Genomic DNA, 23729 nt, shown 5'->3' on the forward strand with positions numbered 1-23729 from the left:
TGAAGGCACTGAATCAAGTCCATTTATGTTCTCCATGTGACTGATGCTAGATTTTTAGGAATTTGCAGTATACCAGTATTAGAAAGGAGCTAAACCGCTGTGAACTTCAGTGGATACATGATTAGGCACCAGCATGAAGAGTGGATCCCTACCGCTCATCCTTTTTTAAAGGCAAGAGTTTTTCATGAGACCACAGAGCTTTTAATTGTAGCAGTGCTTCCTTTGTAATCCTTTAGAAAGAGTAAGTCCCTGTTTCAGGAATGCTTTTAACCAGCATGTTCTTAAAGCCATTCAGGATAGGATTTAGCCTGTGAATCACTGGCCTTAATATTTACCTAGAAATCCTACACTAGAATTGCTAAGTCTTTCCTTCATTTACAGTTAGCATTAAGGCAGTATATTGAGACCCGTGGTGAGGGAGTTACATTTAGAGATGTTTTCCTCCCCCCACCCAAACAGTTGGGGTTAGACCAGTGTTCTTAACCTGCAGCCCAGCTAGCACAGATCTGCGGCCAATGTGACATCCTCAGGGCCATATAGGTCATATTGGACACAGCCCAGAGTGGTAAATAAGTTGAGAACCACTGGGTTAGACCAACACAATACAGCTTTGATAAGGAGTACTTCATACAAACTGTATCCTAAAGTGTTTTAGGAACCACTCAATAGAGGGAAAGAAACAGGTAGATGCAATAAAAGGTGTTTAGAGTTTGAACTAGCTAGAATTGATAAGGTGAAGAAAGACCATTCTAAATAATATCAGATGCCCTAGAGCAGTGGTCTCCAACCTTTCTACACACAAGATCATTTTTTGAATTTTAGTGCAACCCAGGATTTACCCTGCCCCATCCCTGAGGGCCCCTCCGTCACTTGCTCTCCCCCACCCTCACTCATTTTCACTGGGCTGGGGCAGCTGGTTGGGATTCAGGAAGGGGTGCAGGCTTTGGGATGGAGTTTGAGGTCAGGAAAGGGTACAGGGTGCTGGCTCCGGGAAGCGGGGGGGGGGGTCAGGGCTGGGGTGCGGCTTCCAGTTGGTGGTGTAGCGAGGCTGCCACTAAGGCAGGCTCTCTGCCTGCCCTGGCCCCACACTGCTTTCGGAAGGGGCCAATGTGCCCCTGTGGCCTGAGGAGGAGCAAGGGGTCTCCATGCACTGCTCCTGCCTGCAAGCACTGCCCCCACAGCTCCCCTTGACTGCAGTTCCCTATTCCCAGCCAATGGCCTCTGCGGGGTGTTTCTTGCAGGCAGGGAGCAGCACACAGAAATCCCTGCTCCCCACCGCCCCCAAGGCCACAGGAGCATGCTGGCCACTTCCGGAAGCGGCCTGAGGCTGGGGCAGGCAGGGAGCCTGCCTTACCAGCAGCCCCACTACTAGTCTGAATACACCCCCAGAGATCGCAATCAACTGGGAGAGTTTCCAGGATTGACCAGTGGATTGTGATCGACCAGTTGGTGACCACTGCCGTAGAGAATACTAATTGAACAGAAGCAACCAGTACTAAAAAAATAAATGGAGTATATATAGGGAGTGTTATGTGTGTTATGTAGGCCATCCTGTCCCATCACTATAAGGTCTAATCAAATCCATGGAGGATTTTAAGACTAAGTTATCAGGATCTTAATTTTAAGTGACATTACAGCTTCAGGGTGGTGCTAGTATGGTTGCACTTAAGCTTTAAAAGACGCAAGAATGTTCAGAAACATGGATACCATGCTAGTGGAGACCAGAGAGATTGCTACCAGACCCGCTCCTTCCAATCCCATAAAACCCACTGCTGCCATCAGCCATAGGAAACTTCTTTTAAGCCTGGATTAGATTTTTATTGGTAAATGTCAGTAAATGTTGACTTCACTGTGCACAAGCCAAACAATTCCATCAACAAAAATTTTAGAGTGCAAAGAAGAGAGTGCTACTTGAGAACTTAGTTTGATTTAAGGATATTCACTTAGTATATCTTGACATGTCATGTTGACAATTTGTGTTTTAATGGTTGTAAAGCTTTAACTTTGAATCTCAATATAAATTGTAATTAAAAAGTTAATGACTCCCCTTATAATTTCCTGCAACTATGAATATTTAAATTAAAAAAAAATCTATACATGCTTAAAAATAAACTATTGGTCAAAAATAATTTGTGACCACTCTTCCTATGACAGTCCTATGACAGAGGCTAGGTAGGTGGCCCATTACTGCATAACTAACATCCCTTATTCACATCTCAGAGATTATACCCTTATACTGTGCAAATACAACCTTGTCCAGTTCCCCCTCCCCTTCCCTCTTGCCCCTGTTCAGCCTGAACGTTTCTCCAGCGCCTGCAACATTTCCCACTGTTTGTCCAGTGCCGGGCACACTGGGACTTGCGTTGGCTCCTGAACTGCAGCCATTGGGGCAGCAGCTCCCACCCAGGGGAAGCCTCTGTCGGTGGTATTGTGCAGCGGGAGCTGGGCGCTGACTGCCAAAGGACAGGAACCTGCCACCAGGGCGGAAGCTGGGCTGCAGGGGAAGGCACAGAGGAAGCCTGGCCCACTTGGAAGGTGGATCTCTTCACCTCAGCGGCCCCTTCTCCCTGCAGCACCGCCTCAGTCTCTTCCGGCTGCAGCTGCTGGGAAGGGGCGGTATCCGCTCCCTGGCTCCTCTGGCTGGGCTCTTCCTCGGCTGCAGCGCCACCTGCCCTCCGTCGGCTCCCTCCTTCCTCTCCGGGGCCGTGGGTGGCACTACCTGAGGCCTGGCCACCACGGCCAGGGTAAAGAGGCGCCAGTCCAACCCAGGCGAGTAGATGGCTGGGCCCGCCCAGATGAAGCGGGCTGAGGAGCTCTGCGGGCAGGTGCCCTGCAGCGTGCAGGTCCCCATCGAGCACTGCACTGAGGCATCCATCCCTGGGTTCACCTGCACCCCCACCTCCTTGGTGTTGGCCTTGCGGAGCCGTGGGGTGAGGCCCGGGCTCACTTGGGACAGCAGTGCCTTGAGCTGCGCCCACATGTAGCCGTCCAGGTAGTCAGCAGGCTCCGGGCCAGCTGCTGTGGCAGGAGTGGTGGGAATGCCCAGGGAAGGGCTGCTGCCTTTGCTTTGCTTTCACTTGGGCTGCTTCTGTTTGGGGCCCACCAAACCCCCACCCTGGCTGGACGTGAGGGTGCCACCGTACCCCTGGTACACACTGTAGAGGGGATAGATAAATCTCTCCATGGCCTACTAATGCTTCTCCCCTCCCTCTTCAGCTAGAGAGAGAGTGGCTGGGTGGCACCGTGACCCCCACTTTTAGCCTGTAAGGAACTGCTGGTAATTAACGCTAATCTATAGGGAAATTGATGATCCTCCTCGGTAATTAGCAGCTCCTTGGATAGTCAGCACGCTCACTGCTCTCTTCCTACACCCCCTCCTCATTGATTCTGCAAAGGGGGAGGGGAGTCAGCGTTTAATTAAGAATGAGATTCAACTCACAAAATGAGTGTGATTATTAAATGTACACCCAACCAAATCCCCTTCCTCTCTCCCCAGGGGAATAGGAGAGACTAATACAAGGTACATACTCCTTCCCCATCCCCAGAAGGGGATACTGCAACACACACCACAAAATGCTATATTCAGTATTCACCACGTCTTTATAAATGCGGCCTAAAATCCATTGCCGACTAGGGAGTATGCCTTCCCATCTCCCATGGCTACAGGTACACCCAAACATGAGGAAGGCTAGTGGTAGAAGTCTGATTAAATGAATGGAATTTTCTCTTCCAAAAATATATGATTTTAAATGTCCCATTAGCACAGATACATACATTAATCATCACAAGAGGGAAAGACTTAAAACACTGTCATAACATCAATCTCAAGTGAGAGAAAAGTCAGCAGCCAGTCTGTCAAAATCCCCAATCCTGTAAATATGTGCATGCTTAAATTTACTTACTTTATTTACTAGTAGTCCCATTATAGTCAATTGCACTGCTCACATGCTCAAGGTTAAGAATGTTTATCTTTGCGGCATTAGGGTCTAAATGAGTGTCTCCATTCTCCAGCTCCAAAAAAGGGTAATATTTTACATATTACACTGAAATACAGCAGAAGCAAAATACTTTACAAAGTTCCACACACAAAATAATTCAGTATGAGCTTGGTTCTTTTCTTGTAACTAAAGTAATGTGATGGTATCTTTGGTGGAAAGGGAAATCAGTATTTCACATATTCAAGTAAACTTTATACTCAGACATTGAATGAATTGTGTTGTATAACAATATAGGTGAAATGCTGGCCCCACTGCTCATTGACTGCAATGGACCCAGGATGTCACCTGATAGCTTACCTATAGTTTGTAATATTTGTAAACATGAAAACCTTTACAGCTTAAAACTAATATTCTGAATTGCACCTGAGAAACAAGGTGGGTGAGGTAATATCTTGTATTAGACCAGATTTTGTTGATGAGAGACAAGCACAAAGCTCAGACTTGAGGAAGAGCTCTGTGCAGCTCGTCTCTCTCGTCAACAGAAGTTAGTCCAATAAAAGTTATTACCTCACTCACCTTGTCCTTGTGATATCCTCACTAAACAGATAAGCTACAGCATTTTACACGAAATGCATATAGCTTCCTCTTGATCTTCAAATGTTGCCCAAAGTAGAAAACACCACAACAAAGGCTTTATAGCTGCAATGGTGTCCCCATAATCAACAAGGATTGCAATTGTTTAGCTGCCTGCAAATTATAAAAAAGTGCTACAAGCCACTTGTTATAGTATCTTTCCCCAATCTGAACCTTAGAGTCCAGAAGTTGGGGTACTAGCATGAATTCCTCTAAGCTTAATTACCAGCTTAGATCTGATAAGCTGCCACCAATCAGGAATTCGAGTGCCTGATACACTCTGGTCCCCCCAAAACCTTCCCTGGGGACCCCCAAGACCCAGACCCCCTAGATCTTGACACAAGGAAAGTAAACCCCTTTCCTCACCGTTGCCTTTGTCAGCCTTCCCCTCCCTGGGTTACCCTGGAAGATTACTGTGATTCAAACCCCTTGAAGCACAACACAGAGAAATTAGGTCTCCTGGAGAGAGAGACAGATTCACGCTCCGCAAATCTAAAACAAAGGGATTCCACCCTTCCCCTCCCTTCTCCTTCCCTGTTAAGTACAGACTCAATTCCCTTGAGCCTCAACAAGGGGAAAAAAATCAGACAGATCTTAAAAGCAAAACTTTTAATAAAAAGAAAGAAAAAAGGAAAAGGTCTATCTCTGCAGTTTAGATGGTAAAAAGTTACAGGGTCTGTCAGCTTAAGAAATTGGAGAAACAGCCTCCTCCAATAGAAATACAATTTAAAATACTTCCAGCCAAATATAAATTTGCAAATAAAGGAAAACAAATAAAAAGACTATACCGCCTTTCTACCTTTATACTTACAAAATTGGAATAGAAGATTAGAGAGCCTGTAGATACGTGTGGTCATTCTCAGAGCCCAGAGAGAACAAAGCAAAACCCAAAAAACACAAACAAAGGCTTCCCTCCACCGAGATTTGAAAGTATTTTGTCTCCTGATTGGTCCTCTGGTCAGGTGTTGCAGGTCACTGTTTGTTAACCCTTTACAGGTGAAAGAGACATTAACCCTTAGCTATCTGTTTATGACAGAAGCCTGGTGTACACTGCAGGTGGGGAGATCTATCTAAATTATGCAACTTCAGCTATGTGAATAATGTAGCTGAAGTTGACATACTTAGATCTACTTACTGTGGTGTCTTCACTGTGGTAAGTCGGCGGCTGATGCTCCTCCGTCGACTCCGCCTACGCTTCTCACACTGGAGTACCAGAGTTGACAGAAGAGCACTCAGCGGTCGATTTATCACATCTAGACTAGATCAACCCCCACTGGATCGATCGCTGCCCATCGATCCAGCGCATAATGTAGACATGCCCTGAGAATCCAGAATCAATCAAGGTCTAAAAGTAGCTCAAGAGTGCAAACCCTTTGGAGATAACTAGCTATGCTCTACCAATACATGGATCAGTTATAACATTGGCTATGATGGCAGGGCTGTAGACTTACCCATAATTCCTATTTTTAACAAAAGAAAAATTATTGTGAGGGAAATGGATAAAAATAAAGGTTTTTAACCAGAGGCCTGAGTAAACTGGGTTGCAACTAGACACACACATCTGCAGAATGCAGACAGTGAAGCTAGGTTCTTAAACTGTTGAAAGGCAGCTATTAATAATTGTTAAAGAGTTCTTGTACACTCAGGGTATGTCTACACTGCGAAGACAGACCCATGATGAGGGAAGGTCTCAGAGTCTGGTCTCTAGCCCAAGTTTGTCCTAGAGCTTGTCTATACACAGTTTTTGTATCAACTATGCAGGTTTAGAAACAGATAAGACATACTTACATAGGTGCAACCCTGTTGTATGCCTGCACTTATATTGGTATGAATGTTCTTATATCTGTATAATGTAATAAGTTATACTGATGCAAGCACCTTTATACCAGTTCACACTTAGAAGCAGCACCAATTAAACCACTCATTTCTAAACCAATATGGTTAAATCAGTACAAAAACTGTAGCCCAGACCTCCCTAAATCCTATTCTCATTGCTGAGAAGTTAAATGTTTCCTTTGCATCAGTCTTCACCACAGAGAATGACTGGGAGATATCTACTCTGGATCTCATCTCTTTTGGTAGTAAAAATGAGGTAGTATCAGTGACTGGGGCATCAGAAGAAAATATGCTATAACAACTTCATGATTCAAAAAGCCCTAAGTCATCAGTGTCAGGTGGTATGCATCTAAAAGTTCTGAAGAGCTCAAATATGAAGTGACTGAGCTGCTAGCAAAAATATGTAATCTGTCATTGAAAACAGCTACTGTACCAAAGGATTTAAAAGTAACAAATGTACCTATATTTTAGAAAGGCTTTAACAGTGATCTGGGCAATTACATACCAGTATACTTAATATCTGTACCTAGGAAATTAGTTGAAATAGTCATTTCAAAATAATAAAACACCTGGAAAATCATGAAAAGATAGGGTCTAACCAACCTGGTTTCTGCAAAGGAAAAATGTATTTTATTCATCTATAAGAATTATTTGAACATGTCAATAAAATAGTGGATAAAGAAGAACTGCTGGATATTATTTATTTAGACTTTCAAAAGGCCTTAACAAAGTCCCTCAGAAAAGGCTACTAAAGAAACTAAGCAATTATGGGATGAGAAACAAAACATTGTCCTACAAAAATGAGCTAAGAAGTAGGAAATTAAGTGCAGAAATAAATGGTCAATTTTCACTGTTAAGAGTGAGATGCCTTAAGGTTGCACATAAGTGTGGTAATGTTTAGTATATTTGTTAATTATCTGCAAAGGAAGTTGAGGAAAACATAAGAACGGCCATGCTGGGTAAGACCAATGTCTGGCATTGTGTCTTCTGAGAGTGACTGATGCTTTGGAGAAGTTAACAGAACAGGTGATCATCAGGTGATCCATGCCCCGTTGTTCACTCCCAGCTTTTGGCAAACAGAGGCTAGGGACATTTAGATCATGATGTTGCCATGAATGGACCTATACTCCATGAATTTATCTAGTTCTTTTTTGAACCCTGTTGTAGTCTTGGCCTTCACAACATCCCCTGTCAATGAGTTCCACAGGTTTATGGTGTATTGTGTGAAGAGTTACTTCCTTTTGTTTGTATTAAATCTGCTGCCCTGTTAATTTCACTGGGTGACTCCTAGTTCTTGTGTTATATGAAGGAGCAAATAATATTTCCATATTCACTTTCTCCACATGTCAAGACCTCTATCATATCCCCTCTTCAACATTGCTTTTACATACTCCTAATCATTTTTGTTGCCTTTCTCTGTACCTTTTCCAATTCTAATATTTGTTTTTTGAGATGGCGCAACCACATCTGCACAGAGTATTCAAGATGTGGATGTACCATGGATTTATATAGAGGCATTATGATATTTTCTGTCTTATTGTCTATCCATCAGGGGCGGCTCTAGGTATTTTGCCACCCTGACAACGGTAGGCAGGCTGCCTTCAGCGGCTTGCCTGTGAGAGGTCCCCAGTCCTGTAGATTCGGCTTGTCTGCGGGAGGTCTACCGAAGCTGTGGGACCAGGGGACCCTCCACAGGCATGCTGCCGAAGGCAGCCTGCCTGCTGCCCTCACGGTGACTGGCAGAGCTCCCCCCATGGCTTGCTGCCCCAGGCATGTGCTTGGCATGCTGGTGGCTGGAGCCGCCACTGCTATCCATTTCCTAAAGGTTCCTAACATTCTGTTATGGTTTTTTTTTTGACTGCCGATGCACATTGAGTGGATGTTTTCAGAGAACTATCCACAATGATGCCAAGATCTCTTTCTTTAGTAGTATTGAAAAGGAGACAAACCCTTGTGTTTCAGGGCTTAAGAAAATGTCTAACTAGTAGAGATTAGGATGAGACCTTTATAGGGGGACAGATTCCTCTGCCTATTGGTACATCTGCCTACTGTAGGATTCCTTGCATCTTCCTCTGAAGCATCTGGTGTTGGCCACTGCCAGAGACAGGATATTGGACCAGATGGATCCTGGTCTGATCCAATATGGCAATTCTTATATTATTATTCTGTGGGTAGGTAAGTGATGGGAAATGGTAGTAGTCACCAGGATGGGAGGAGGGCTCTTATAAGAGAGATCTCTGGACATAAAGGGCAGTTAGCTACTAGACAGTGGCAAGAAAGAGGGGTTTGCTTTCAAAGGATGTAAACCATTTACTTTTTTCTCTATAATGAAGTTGAGAATACCTTATGTAGTCTAGTTTACAAGAAGTGAAAATGTAGATACATTAAGCAAATAATTTTATTTTACTTATATGTTCTTTCTATTTTGAATAAAACTTGTTTTTGTTAAGATTGTTGTTATATGGACAATTTCATGGAGTCCATCCACAAAGTAAACACTGTAATCTGTAAAAGGAGGTGCTGAAAGAAAAGTTTCTGGAAGCTAAATTCCCCTTTCAGTTTTGGTCATGTAGGCCTGGACAAAGATGTCCTATCCCAGTGAGTTGTGTTGTCAGGAATAAATAAATGATTCTGTAGTTAGCGTATGGTGAGGCCACACACTGAGGGATGAGAATAAAAGGAAATATTGAATAGCGGCTCATTCAGTGAGCAACATCCATAGTGTGCACTGAATGACATAGGGATATGGCTGGAAAAATAGTATGTGATCATGTAATTAAAGATATATATACACACAAGCAGCCAAATGAAGATTGCACAGGAACCCTGAACACTAGAATTTCCTAGATTTTGAGTACATAACTTTGCTACATTATCTTTCTTTTATCATAGCTTATATTTTAAAGTGGAAATTTCAGGTTTTGGTGTTTTTTTTAAAGCAGGCAATTCTACCATCTATAACGACATTGACCCTCCTCATAGGTCATCGGCACACCTGGGACTTTTACATCCACTGTACAGACTTCTACCACTTGAGCTAATGGAGTAACTGATACCTGTAGTAGTCTATCTTCCCCTGTGTGGACCAGCCACTGCAGAGGGAGAAAACACACGTATTACCAGTGGGTTACACAAGGCCTGCTCTAGGCACCAGCAAACTAAGCACGTGGTTGGGGCAGCACATTTTCAAGGGTGGCATTCTGGCCATTTTTTTTTTTGTATGCTTCTGGCAGCAAAAAGCCTAGAGCTGGCCCTGGCAGCAGCAGCACATTGTGCGTGGGGGGGGGGGTGCTCTGGGGCCGCTGCCATTCGCGCCGGGGGGAGCAGTGCCACACCTCGTGGCTGGGCCAGGCAGGCTCCGAGTGGGGGACACGCAGGCTGGGGGCCGCCCCGTGGGGCACATGGAGCCGTCTGCAAGTGCCATAGGGCAGCCACCCCCCAGCACTGCCGCCGGGGCTGGGCAAAGCAGCCCTAGCCGCCCAGTGACTGCGACAGAGCGGCCAGAAGCAGCAGCAGTAGTGGGGCCACAGAGGGCAGGGTGCTGCCGTGCAGGACTTGCATCCTGCTCTCTGGGGCTACCCTATCCCGGCTCCACAGCCACCTGCCAGGGCAGCCCCCGGCTCTGCCCTCCTGGGTCCCGGCTGCTCCTGGAGGCAGGAGCCCTGGCTGGAGGGACCCTGGACTGAGGCACGGCCTGGGAGCCCTGCTGCTTACCCCAACCCTGCCAATGCTGGACCGGCTGGAGGCGAGGGGGGAACGGTGGGGGAGCACTAGTGGGGGAGGGGGGAGCACTAGTGGGGGAGGGGAGCCCAGGGCTGAGTCGGCAGGGGGTGGAGGTGAGAGCCCAGGGCTGGGGTGTTGCTGTGTGTTGCACTCTCTCTCTAGTGGGTGGTGCTGTGTGTATTACACCCTCTCTTTGGGGTGTTGCTGTGTTGTGGTGTTGCTGTGTGTTGCACTCTCTCTCTCGTGGGTGGTGCTGTGTGTATTACCCTCTCTTTGGGGTGTTGCTGTGTGTTGCACTCTCTCTCTAGTGGGTGGTGCTGTGTGTATTACACCCTCTCTTTGGGGTGTTGCTGTGTGTATTACACCCTCTCTCTGGGGTGTTGCTGTGTGTTGCACTCTCTCGTGGGTGGTGCTGTGTGTATTACACCCTCTCTCTGGGGTGTTGCTGTGTGTTGCAGTCTCTCTCTCGTGGGTGGTGCTGTGTGTATTACACCCTCTCTCTGGGGTGTTGCTGTGTGTTACAGTCTCTCTCGTGGGTGTTGCTGTGTGACGCTCTCTAGGGGGATGTATGTCGCGGTGTTTTTTGAGCTGACAATAACAGATCAACTCCCCGTCTAAACCCTCCCTCACACTCCTCAGCCTTCATTTCACCGCCGCGCTGGGACCAGAGCATCGCGCTGCTGCGCAGCCCCCGCCAGTCTGTGGCGCAGCCGCAGTAGCAAGCAGGCGCTGTGGCGTCAGAAACAGCCTTCGCGGCGCAGGCGCGAGGGGATTTGGCGCCAGCGCTTGGGTGCGTTGAATGAATGTTGTGGAAGCGGCAGCGCTGAGGCAAGTGGGGGGGGCGTCCCAGGCTAGCTTGGCGTCTGCGGGAGGGCTCGGCGGGGCTTGATGCTTCCCTGTGCGGGGCCCCGGTGGCCCCATCCCGGCTGAGAAACTGCAGCGGCCCGTCCCGCTCGGGGGGTGGGGAGGAGATTATGGGGACGGGGCTGCTATTGGGATGTGGGGGAGGTGCATTTGGGGGGCTACTCTTGAGTCGGGGGGGGGGCATCGCCGGAGGCAGGGCTGCTCTTGGGTGGGGGAGCGGCATCGCTGGGGGCGGGGCGGGGCGGGGGAGTTGTTGACTTGCATTCCCTGCGGGGGGGGGAGCCGTCACCCCTTCAGACACGCACAGGATGATCCCTGGGAGCTTCCGTCCTTCACCCCCGTAGTGGCCGAGGGAGGGGTGAGTGGAGGCCCAGATGACTCCCAGTCACTCTGCCTCCCTTTTCCTGCCGGTTGGAAATACTGATATTTAAAGTCCATCCCGAGCGTTATTGGTGGGAGAAGGATGCTGGGGGCTGTACTAACGCATGTAGGAGATGATTCCTGCTGTAGACCTCTATCCCCCCCCCCGTGAGGGATAAACAGGCACTGTGTATTAGAGGGAAGTGAGGGGGGCCAAGTTATTTCCTCCCATCTGTATTACATTTGAAATACAGACTCTCAAAATCGGTTCCTAGTGAAGGGGTTTCTTGTCATCCTGAGGAAGGGAAAGGAAAAGAAGTTTGAGGGATGTCTGATCAGGTGTTCTTTTGTACAGGGTCACAGAGAAACTAAGCACAAATAAAACGGGTCTCTACCTGTTATTTTTAGAGCAGATGAATGTACACTTAACTTTACAAAGCACTTCTGAGGCAAGATTCAAGTGTCATCCACACTGGGATTTGGCTCACTTCTGTGCCTGTGTAGACAACATAGAATTTTTCTGAATAAAATAAAATAAAAATGCATTTTTTGAACATTGCTAACTATCATCCTTGCATCCCCAAAAAGTAAATTTTCTGTGCAGGGGTTTTGAAGGCAAATTGAGGAATGACATGGTTCATTAGTGATAATGTTACAGACATATGTGGTGTAAAATAATGTCAACAGTCTTATAAAACTTGTTTTACATGATAGCGTCACATAAATGCACGTGACAAAAATTTTCAGAGTCAAACATTTGGAAATTAAAAGGACTTCACTTTAAATTTAGTAATCTAAAGGAGTTACGAGTACTTCTCAAGTACTCTTACTTTTGAGTTCCTTGGCCAATTTTTGTGGTTTTGTAATAACATTTTCCCTTTTTAAAAAATGTTTTTCCCCCTATACTCAGAGAGACCCATGTAGATAGCTGAAATTGACAGACTAGCTATCCAAAAGGAAAGAATAAAATAGACCCTACTTAAAATAGTTTAATTGCACAAAGTAAATAAACTGAAAAAATTGCTACACTAATCTTAGCTGTTACTTGTAGCAGTAGTTCTAAAAAAAAAATCAACAACTTAGATGTGTGTTTTGGAAATTGGCAGTCTCTCTTTAGCTTGCATTCCAATTTCAATCACATTTTTATTTGTTGGATGCGTTTGCCAGCAAAAATAGCCTTTCAGATTTCACTATGTGTATATGTCCTAGTTATATACAAAGTGATATACCTTATTCATCAAGAATCATTGTGAACACTCATTCATTTAGTGTAAAACTTTACCAAAGTATTCTATATTTTGCATGGTGTTCTCGTCTTCTGTGATAGAGTTGAGTTTTTTTCTTTCCCTGCTGTGAAAATTCACACACTGGCGATCATATTATTTTTGTCTAGGTTTTTATGCCATGCCCATTATTGTGTTGAGTACATACACTGCAGCTGTGATTCTGCCAAACAGGACTGGATGTAACCCTCTTTATAATCTATCACTATAACTAATTGGCTTGAAAGGTCATTCCCTTGGGCTAAGTGTGTGCTGCCTTACATCACTCCCTGAGGAGCAAAAAAAAGGAATAACGAGTCAGCACCACCATGTTGTGTGATGGACACTTGACAAAATTACTGTACTAAGGCCTTGGCTACACTGGGGCTTTACAGCGCTGCAACTTTCTTGCTCAGGGGTGTGAAAAAACAGCACTGTAAGCTAATCCTCTCGAGGAGGTGGAGTACGTGCAGTGCTTGGAGAGCTCTCCCAGCGCTGGTGCCGCGACCCCACTCACACTTCAAAGCACTGCTGCGGGAGCTCTCCCATGGCAGCGCTTTGTAGTTTCAAGTGTAGCCAAACCCTTAGTGATGGATGTGGTGGGGTAGGAGTGTTATGTCATTCAGTCATTCAATGTTTTGCAAAATTACCGTGGACCTCAAAATTTTTACCGTGGACACTTGTGTCTGTGTATGGACACGTTGCTGACCCCTGATGGGAATGAAAGCCATGGACTCCTGCCAGTGCCATAGGGATAGCTGAGTATCAAAGCATTTTGATATAATTTTACAGGCTTCTTTAACAAGCATACTGGTGATGTTATGGAAAAGAAAATGGCTGACAAACCTGTGGAAAGACCAACTTTCTTTGAAATATTTAAGGCACGATGCAGTGAATCAGGTACAGCTATTATTTCATTTGATTAAAATAAATAATATATTGAAAGCATATTGTAATCAGAGGCATTTTCAGGGTACAATAAACTCTGTCCCAATGAAGAGCTGAGTTTAACTTGGTTGTCTCTTTACATTCTTATGTTCCTTATCCACAAGATGTGGTAGTAATTCCAAATGATTTTAATAATGGCTCAAGACTAATAAATGCTCTAATATTTAAATATACTTAATCTTAGTCTCTTATATATCAGTGTTAAAATTTATTCACTTTTAAGTTGCCTCCAGCTCTAGGCTCAGAAGTGCTAATGGTCATTCTTTTTTCAAATATACTGTATTTTGTGATTTATTCATGTTGAGAAGGACTTCTTATTTTTTAAACTCCTATATTGCTGGTTTTAGCAAAATGGGTCCAGTTTCCCTTCTAACTGTAAAACAAACCTATTGTTTAACCACTGTTCTTCTTGGAGTATATTTCAGCGTGGATTCTACTGAAGATTCATATGTGCCACATGCATACAAACTCAGAACTTTTTTTTAATAGTAGTATGTATCGGTGCTGTGCATGTGCCTTGTACCACCTCATGCTTCCATATGAGCGCAGAAAGGGTGGAATGACTGCAACCTTCCCTCACTTCCCCTTTTTTCCCCATGGCAGTGAGCTGGAACCTGGACAGTGTACACAGTTTTTAGCTTAAAACTCAACCCTTTCATGAAAAAATTGTTCACTCTCATTGTTTTCTTAATTTTTTTGGACTGGGGAAGACCTGCTGTACAATCCCTTAAACTAGGGAGTGAAAAATGTTGTGCCAACCACTGGCGTAGCACTCTAAACCCATAGGGTTTAAATCATGCCTGTCGTGCGATAGTTTATATCCTTAATGACAAGCACAGCAGATGTCTCTTGCTTCATTGGGAAGTCCATATCCCTGACAAGTGCTTGATCTGCTTCTACTTCTTGTCCCACACCCCAAAATGGAGAGAGATGAAGCTCAAATTAAATCTCTAGGAGTAATCTATGAAAGTCACATCTGGTTTGGAAGAAAAGACAGTCTCCAGGCTGGAGCTGAAGCTGGCATACATCTGGATCCAGCCAGGAGAAGTTTAAAAAGGTGCCAAAATCCCTGTTCCTATGGCCTTGGTGCAGAATGCATTGACACTGACTCCACAGCAACAGGACCTGGCATCCACACAGTCCACTTCAGACATCAGGTGGCATACTTGCAGTTAAGGCCGAATCCCCACTCTGTCACTTCTAGTGCAGGAAATGAGGGACCACAAGGATTTAAAAAATCAATACTTGCCACTCCAGGCTTGTATTAAACTCCTAAGGTTACAGCTTCTCTCTGACCTTGGCTTGGTAAACGCTGCCACCACCCAAATGCAAAAAAAACCCCCTTTGAGCTCAGGAAGGAGCACTTAGAATTCCTCCCTGTGAGGTACGCTTAACCCCGCCCCCAAAGATCTGAGAAAGCCATAGCTAATCTCCTTTGTTTTCTATCAGCTAATCAACCAACACGCACAAACCTCTTAGGACACCAAAAATCCAATCCTGTTCTTAAAAAAGGTAAATTTTATTAAAACAAAAAGAAAGAAAATACATCTGGAATTTAGGCATTTGCTAGATTTTAAAAGCAATTCCAAAAATTAAGCACCCAAACTAGCTTTCTTGGGGGTTCAGCTTAAAGGTTACAAGCAAACAAAAGCATCAGGGATTAGCACAGAGGAGATCCACAAACCAAAATAAGAAATAAACCTGATAGTCTGTCTAAACTTTCATTATCCAAATTATTTCTTCTAGGTATGGAAAATACTTTTTCATACTTGATTCAAACCTTACACAGCATCTCTTCTTATAGCATTGCTGCTCCGTGTCCCTTTAGCCCGGAGAAAAGCAGAGAGACAAAGGGAAAGCTTTTTTCCTATTTTAAAAAGTTCTAACCTTCCCATTGGCTCTTTTGGTCAGGTGTCCACTCCCCCCCCCTTTTTTTTTTAACCTTGGGACTTTTTAACCCTTTACAGGTAAAGCAAGCAGCCACCAAGAGGGACTTCGTAGCTAACTGGCTGGTTGGGTGTCCCTAAAAGGGAGCTCTCCCCGCCCTTCATTTATCACACTTGCACTGAGTGCAAGCACGGTTCAGAGTGCATAATGGGCTTATATCATAAGGAGGACTTGAAGCAATCCTCCAAAACCAAGTTTTCCAAACTCTGACACCGAGGGGTGGGAGCTAGGCTTGATCCATGGCTACAAAAGTCATAGTGCATCAGGTCTCCTAGTTATGGGCATCCGGGATTCTGAAATAAGTCCGGGTGATAAAAGAAGACCTACTCTTTGCGAGCATGGAGATCTTCCACAAGCAGACAGACAGTGCTCTCCATTCCCTCAAGGATTCAAGTGCAATGCTGAGATCTTTAGGGATCTGTACTTCAGTGCCATATCATAAGCCCTTTTGGCATCAGCTCTCGCAAAGACACAGAATACTGTCTTACTCCCTCAGTCACCCACTGGAACACCCACCTGGAAAGTGGCCCTGTCACACTAGGAGGCACCTGTCGTTGTCCTCTGTCCCATGCCAGGCTCCCTCTTAGAGGGAGTAGGCCTGATATGCGTATTGAGAGCCCCATCAAGGCCATTTCAGAGTCAGCCTGGGGAAATTGTCTTACTCTCTTCAATCAGGCATGGTCAAAGATTACAGCTGACAAATAAATGCTGGATGTTTTCACCCATGGCTACCTCATCCATTGCTGTGTGTAGCACCTAGCCACACCCTTCTCTGTCTCTCTTCAGGAACCCTACTAATGAGAGCATTCCACAAAAAGAAGTGGCCTTCATCTAGGAACCAAAGAAGAGGTTCCCCAGGAATAAAGGGGAAGAGGCTTCTACTCCTGACATTCCCTCGTTCTTTGTCCTATGCTAGACCTAAGAGACTAAACAAATTCATATGCTGCCTCAGATTCAAGATGGTAACACTTGCCTTCACCATTTCATCACTTCAGACTTATGACTGATTTGTGACTCTCAACTTTGCCATCTACTCAGCCCACAGGAATTTCTGAGATTTATACTGAGATCAAACCATTACCAATACAAGGTACTGCCTTTATATATATCTATATCTATATTTATCTATATATGGCTGACCGACTTATTAGAGGCAGATCATATCAGGAGACCCTAACAAGTTTCAGTTGTGCCCTCATGCTGCTTGCCCAACTGAGGATCTTGGAGAAATATGATAAATCCTCACTTATCTCATCAAAGAGAGAGGCCATAGAATCTATCCTGGACCCTACGAATTCTAAGGAAAGATTCCTCTCCCTTCAGACTCTACTGAATACAGTAAATTTCATCTGGCTACAGTGTTACAGATTTACCTTGCAGCATTATGCCATGTGCCCTCTTATATTTATGTGATGCTGGTTGCCAGACTTATCTGGAGATTGCTACAGTTCTGGCTCTGGTCAGTCTATTCCTCTGCAAAGTCATCAACAAAGAAGGTTCTAATACTCCCTTGTGTCCTTATGGTGCTGAACTGTTTGCTGCATCTTGACAATGCCCTAAAAGGGGTGCCCTTTGTGGCCCCATTACTATCCAGGACATTAGTGACTGCTGCATCTGGAACAAGCTGGGGAGCACACCTGAACCACTTACAGATGCAAGAGATATGGAACGGCATATAATAGTTTAGAGCTTTAAGCTGGTGATTTACATGCCATAATCCTGGTAGTTTTGCACCTTGCAAGAGTCAACAAGTCATTGAACTTCCTTAGCAGTCTATCGCCAACCCCGAGAGGACACTGCAGAAATTGCTGTCAAGTTGATATTTCATCAGTAGGGCATGTTGCTAACAGACACGTTTGCCATCAAGGACAATGCCAAATGCTCAAACTTCTGTTCCAGAGGGGGCATGACTCTTGGAGCATTGCCAAATGCCTTCCTTCTGCAGTGGAATCAAGTCCTTCTATATGCCATCCGACCAATTCTGTTAATCCCCATGGTGATTTCCAAAGCTAGACGAGACCAGGCTGTGATGGGTTGGATCACAGAAACCCCCTTGGGGCTGCCAACTAATGTGCAAAGACTACTTCTGCCCCTGCTTTCTCTGTCATCATGGGACTCCAGCACCCTGTCTTGTTGAGCCATACATGCCCGTCTGCTCCAACACAGACCAAGGGTCTGAGCCATGTGCCCTAAAGCTTAAGAAGTGTTCTTGTCTTTAACATTCAGATGCCCAACTCCCAGTGGTGTCCAAACCCAAAATAAATCTGTTTTACCCTGTATAAAGCTTATACAGGATAAAGTCATAAATTCTTCATCACCCTCTATAACACTGACAGAGAGAGATGCACAGCTGTTTGCCCCCGACCCCTCGCTATTAATGCATACTGGGTTAATTAATAAGTAAAAAGTGATTTTATTAAATATAAAAAGTAGGATTTAAGTGGTTCCAAGTAGTAACAGACAGAACAAAGTGAATTACCAAGCAAAATAAAATAGAACACACAAGACTATGTCTAATACAGTAAGAAAACTGAATACAGATTAAAAATCTGTAAACGGAAGCTTACTGGAATTCCTCTGAGACTAGTCTCCTTCTAGTCTGGGTCCAGCAATCACTCACACTGCCTGTAGTTACTGTCCTTTGTTCCAGTTTCTTTCAGGTATTTTTGGGGATGGAGAGGCTCTCTCTTTAGCCATCTGAAGACCAAAATGAAGGGGTCTCCCAGGGGTTTAAATAGACTTTCTCTTGTGGGTGGAGACCCCTTCCTCTCTCCTATGCAAAGTCCAGCTCCAAGATGGAGTTTTAGAGTCACATGGACAAGTTAACATGTCCATACATGACTCAGTTTTTACAGTCAGCAGCCATTGTTTACATGCTACCCTGAATGTCCTCAGGTAGATTTCTTATGTGGATTGTAGCCTTCCAAGATTCATTGTCCTTTAAGTGTTTCTTGATTGGGCACTTATAGACTCATAGACTTTAGGGTCAGAAGGGACCAATATGATCATCTAGTCTGACCTCCTACACAAAGCAGGCCACAGAACCCTACCCATCCACTTCTATAACAAACCCCTAACCTATGTCTGAGTTATTGAAGTCTTCAAGTTGTGGTTTGAAGACCTCAAGCTGCAGAGAATCCACCAGCAAGTGGCCCATGCCCCACTCTGCAGAGGAAGGCGAAAAACCTCCAGGGCCTCTGCCAATCTGCCCCGGAGGAAAATTCCTTCCTGACCCCAAATATGGCAATCAGCTAAACCCTGAGCATGTGGGCAAGACTCACTAGCCAGCAGTCAGGAAACAATTCTCTGCACTAACTCAGATCCCATCCCATCACAGACCACTGGGCATACTTATCTGCTGATAATCAAAGATCAATTGCCAAAATTAAGCTATCCCATCATACCATCCCTTCCATAAACTTATCAAGCTTAGTCTTAAAGCCAGATATGTCTTTTGCCCCCACTACTCCCCTTGGAAGGCTGTTCCAGAACTTCACTCCTCTGATGGTTAGAAACCTTCACCTAATTTCAAGTCTAAACTTCCTAGTGTCCAGTTTATACCCATTTGTTCTTGTATCTACATTGGTACTAAGCTTAAATAATTCCTCTCCCTCCCTAATATTAATCCCTCTGATATATTTATAAAGAGCAAGCATATCCCCCCTCAGCCGCCTTTTGGCTAGGCTAAACAAGCCAAGCTCTTTGAGTCTCCTTTCATAAAGCAGGTTTTCCATTCCTCGAATCATCCTAGTAGCCCAGCTCTGAACCTGTTCCAGTTTGAATTCATCCTTCTTAAACATGGGAGCCCAGAACTGCACACAGTATTCCAGATGAGGTCTGACCAGTGCCTTATATAACGGTACTAACACCTCCTCTTTGCTGGAAATACCTTGCCTGATGCATCCTAAAACTGCATTAGCTTTTTTAACGGCCATATCACATTGGCGTCTCATAGTCATCCTGTGATCAACCAATACTCCAAGGTCCTTCTCCTCCTCTGTTGTTTCCAACTGATGTGTCCCCAATGTATATCTAAAATTCTTATTATTAATCCCTAAGTGCATGACCTTGCACTTTTCACTATTAAATTTCATCCTATTACTATTACTCCAGTTTACAAGGTCATCCAGATCTTCCTGTATGATATCCCGGTCCTTCTCTGTGTTAGCAATACACCCCAGCTTTGTGTCATCCGCAAACTTTATTAGCACATTCCCTCTTTTTGTGCCAAGGTCAGTAATAAAAAGGTTAAATAAGATTGGTCCCAAAACTGATCCTCTTAATTTGCACATTGCTTTCTCAAGAAACTGACCAAATGCTTTGCTACGGCTACTTAGAAATCAAGCAAGTACGCAGCCAATAGTTATAACTTGGAATACAAAAATGATGCACACATGCATATAGGATGAATAGATTCAGTTGATCATAACCTTTACAGAGATATGTTACATGGCACATGTAGCATAAAACATATTCCAGTTATGTCATATATATATTCATAATAATATTTCCATAAAGCGTTATGAGGTGCACCATCACACAGGCCATGCTCATAGCTTTCTGATGGCCAAGGTAGTTCTGGCTGACAGACCTGATACAGATGTCCACGTGACCACCAGTCAGTTTCTCGGGTTGCCCAAACCTGTTGTCAAAGATCAGACTCAAGTACTCCACCCAGACCCAAAGTTACTACACCAGATGGCTTGGCTGCTGGCTGATTGAGCATCACAGAAAGGGACTGCTCCTTGCATGTTCAGGAAACATTGGCACAGAGCAGGAAGCTATCCACACTTTCAAATGAATAAGGTTGTTAACATTGGCAGCCCGACATGGCCAAGATCTGCTCCAGGTCCCGCTACTGAAGATTCTCGACTATTTGCTGCAGCTGAAACACTCTGGATTTTCATTTAGCTACATCAGGATCCAGCTGGGAGCATTATCAGTGTATCATCCACTGTTCTTAGTCGTCTCCCATTTGTTAGTATTAGAATTTCTTAAAGAGTCTAATGCATACTTAATCACTGGTGAGATTTAAAATTTTTATTAAAGTTAATGTTAAAAATATATATATATATAATATAGATTGGGAAAAGAGTGTCTGTACATCTGGGTATAGTGCTTAGATTATCCACAAATATAAAGTTAGTTTTTAAAAGTCATATGATACAGAGAGTACATAATCAGCAGTAATCCAAATTTAGGTGAATAGATTTAACAATACAGTTTAGATATTAGAAGCCGAATACTTGGGTACGTCACTCATGAAAAGTTGTACAGAGATTTGGTTGTGGAAAGCAAAGTATATCAATGAGTGGAGATTGTCCCTCAGTAATTGAGAATTAGGTTGGTTGCCTATTTAGAACATACAATCCATGAGGAAAGTACCTACTCCAACATGGGACTTCAACATCCTCTTAAAACTTACTTATGGAGCCCCTCTCCTCCCCCTGTTTCCCCTCCCCCTCTAGCACCTATTGGAATGCTCCATCCATTATCTTACTCTCAAAATTGCCTTTTTGTTGGTCATCCCCTTTACCAGAAGAGTAAGTGAGCTTCAGGCGCTCATGACAGAACTCCGATATACTTAATGCCATAAACACAAAGAAGTACTGAGACCTCATGTAAAATGCATTCCAAAGGTAACTTCTGAATTCCACTTAAAATAATGAGTTAGCTTTCTTGTGTTCTTCCCAAAACCACATTCCACTCCAGAGGAGAAGCAGCTACATGCTATGTGATATTGATAGCAATTTTTTGATGGTCCCCGCCTCTGTTTGTGGTCATAGCTGGCTGCTCCAAGGACCAGGCTATTTTATTGCGAAGATTGCCTAAATGGCTTATGCTTTAAATCTCACTGGGTTACCAGCTAGGCAATGTGCCTCTCACTCTTAAGGCTCACTTCACCGGAGCACAAGCAACATCCTCTACTTGCTCCTGAAATATACTGACATCTGAAATCTTCATGGCAACCATATGGCTCCACCCTTTCATATTTGTCAAGCATTATGCACTGGATTTAGCTAGTACATCAGATGGCAAGTTTGGAAGAGCAGTACTCCTATCTCTACTTGACTGATGCAGCTGTGATACTCCTACTATCTAGAGATGACACTGCTTGCCATTCACCTATAGTGGGATCCACATGTACTCAAGGAAGAAATGACGGTTGCTTTGCCCTACAGTAACTGGTTCTTCAAGGTATTGTCAGTGTGGATGCCACAACCTGTTCTCCTTCCTGTTTTTAGAGTTTCAGCTAACATGGGCTCTGAGCTGTGAGCGAGCTAAGGGAAGATTGTGACTCCTGTGCCCTTTATGCCCTCATATGGCAGCACAAGGAGGCACAGTGTAAGTGTGCTGTCCTGGCTGACACCGCTGTTCCCAAAATAAATAAATAAATAAATAAAATAAAAAAAAGTAAGCTGTCATGTGCATGAGACTTATGTGCACCACAATGGGATCCACACAGACTACAACATCTTGAAGAGTCACGGTTACTGAAGGGTAACTGTTCTTTTGGTAAAAAGCCACAGTAGTAGTTGGTCAACATTCTTTGATTTTTTTGACAAAACTTGATTTGTCAACATCAAAATTGGAAGAAGTACTATAATATAAAAGTATATGGTTAGCGGAGTGTTGTTGTATTTTATAACAGGCTGGTTTAAATGTCCAGTATATCTCAGCTATTGTATAATGTCCTTCGTGGAACATTAAACTGATTTGAGTTCAGACAACAATTTATCATAAAGATAGGGTTCTTCAAAAATATATATATATATAAAAAGAGTAGGTTAAATTACAAATAAAAATGTGATATTTTTCTTTATAGACTTAGGACTGATAAGTCTCAACTGGTTTGAGGAACTCAGCACAGAAGCTCCACCCTACGAATCTGAAACATCAGAAAAAACTGAATACAGAGCTGGCTGGCTTGATCAAAGTGCTACTAAAACTCCAAGGGGGAAACCCTCTACATATAGCCAGTTGGCATCAACTCCAATGATTTTCAAAGAACAGAGTGTAACATTGCCACTTTTGTCTTCTCCGATAAAAGAACTGGGTCAGAAGAAAATGGAAGCAGGTGAGTAACTGGGTTTGTTTGAAGTAAAAGTGTGCTTATAGCTTCCCACAACCCCCTAAAACAGAGACTTTATATTTTGTTGTTATAGTTTCCCATTAGTACTGCAATAGATAACGCTATCACAGACATTAAATACGAAAAAGACATACAGTACTAGGCCCTCTAATTAACCATGTATAAATGCAGAATTGTTCATTACAATGAATTCACTCTTGCAGTGAGCTCTGTATGGCTCCATGCACACAGAGCTCACTGCAGGATTGGGTGTGATATCTTTACCTGCCACTTTGGCAGGTTTGGCTGATCGCAGCTCCCACTTGCTGCAGTTTGCCGTCCCAGGCCAATGGGGGCGACGTGAAGCGGCGCGGGTGAGGGATGTGCTGGCTGCGGCTTCCCACCACCCCCATTGGCCTAGGACAGCGAACTGCAGCCAGTGGGAGCCACAGTCAGCTGAACCTGCCAACGCGGCAGGTAAACAAACTGGTCCGGACCGCTAGGGTGCTTACCCTGGCGAGCCGCGTGCCAGAGGTTGCCGACCCCTGTTCTAGAATCTATGCCTCTTGGACCAGAATTAGATGAACTGTAAAAATGTTTTCTGCATAGGTATTTCTGATGCAGCCATTGCTACTATATCTAATTTGTACATTTACTGTAAATTTGTGTCCTTCCTTTCAATATTGGCTTCTGCTGAAGCTGGATCTCTTAACATATATCAGAGGCATACCTAGATTCTACAGTAAAGCCTTTAAAGATGTTCAGCAAGTCAGAATCGTATAGCAAAAGATGTTAATCAGGGCAGTTCATGGTCCTCTCATTTTAAAAAGGTTATTTAAGTTGTTTTGTATTTCAGTGCTTTACAATACATTTGTGTAATGGTTCAAGGATATATCTTAATATCATATGGCCAGATTGTGAACTCTTTACTCACACTGATGAGCAGTTGTTTATACAAGTAGTCTCATCAGAGTCGGTGGGAAAACTCATATGAGTAACTTCTCACCACCTAAGAGGTTCACAGTTTAACCCATAGGGTTTCAATGGCCAGGGTGGAAATGCTCTTCATTTACTAATTCTTGACTCTCAACTGTTCATGAGAAACTTGTAATACAAATAGGTACTGTCTGGCACTGTACATAAAAC

At 44.1% G+C, this 23729-nt stretch overlaps 1 protein-coding gene across 2 annotated transcripts in view; it reads left to right on the plus strand.

The window, feature by feature from the left end:
* Positions 1-10874: 10874 nt before the first annotated feature.
* The window catches only part of BRCA2 (BRCA2 DNA repair associated), an 84818-nt gene continuing 71963 nt past the window's right edge, over positions 10875-23729 (plus strand). For both annotated transcript variants that reach the window (XM_030563082.1, XM_030563091.1), the window contains exons 1-3: positions 10875-10958; positions 13409-13516; positions 22338-22589. In XM_030563082.1, the coding sequence (XP_030418942.1) occupies positions 13438-13516; positions 22338-22589 (331 nt within the window). In that variant the 5' untranslated portion in view covers positions 10875-10958; positions 13409-13437. The remainder of the gene's footprint in view (positions 10959-13408; positions 13517-22337; positions 22590-23729) is intronic.

Source organism: Gopherus evgoodei, chromosome 1, assembly GCF_007399415.2.
Source record: "Gopherus evgoodei ecotype Sinaloan lineage chromosome 1, rGopEvg1_v1.p, whole genome shotgun sequence".
Taxonomy (NCBI): Eukaryota; Metazoa; Chordata; order Testudines; family Testudinidae; genus Gopherus; species Gopherus evgoodei.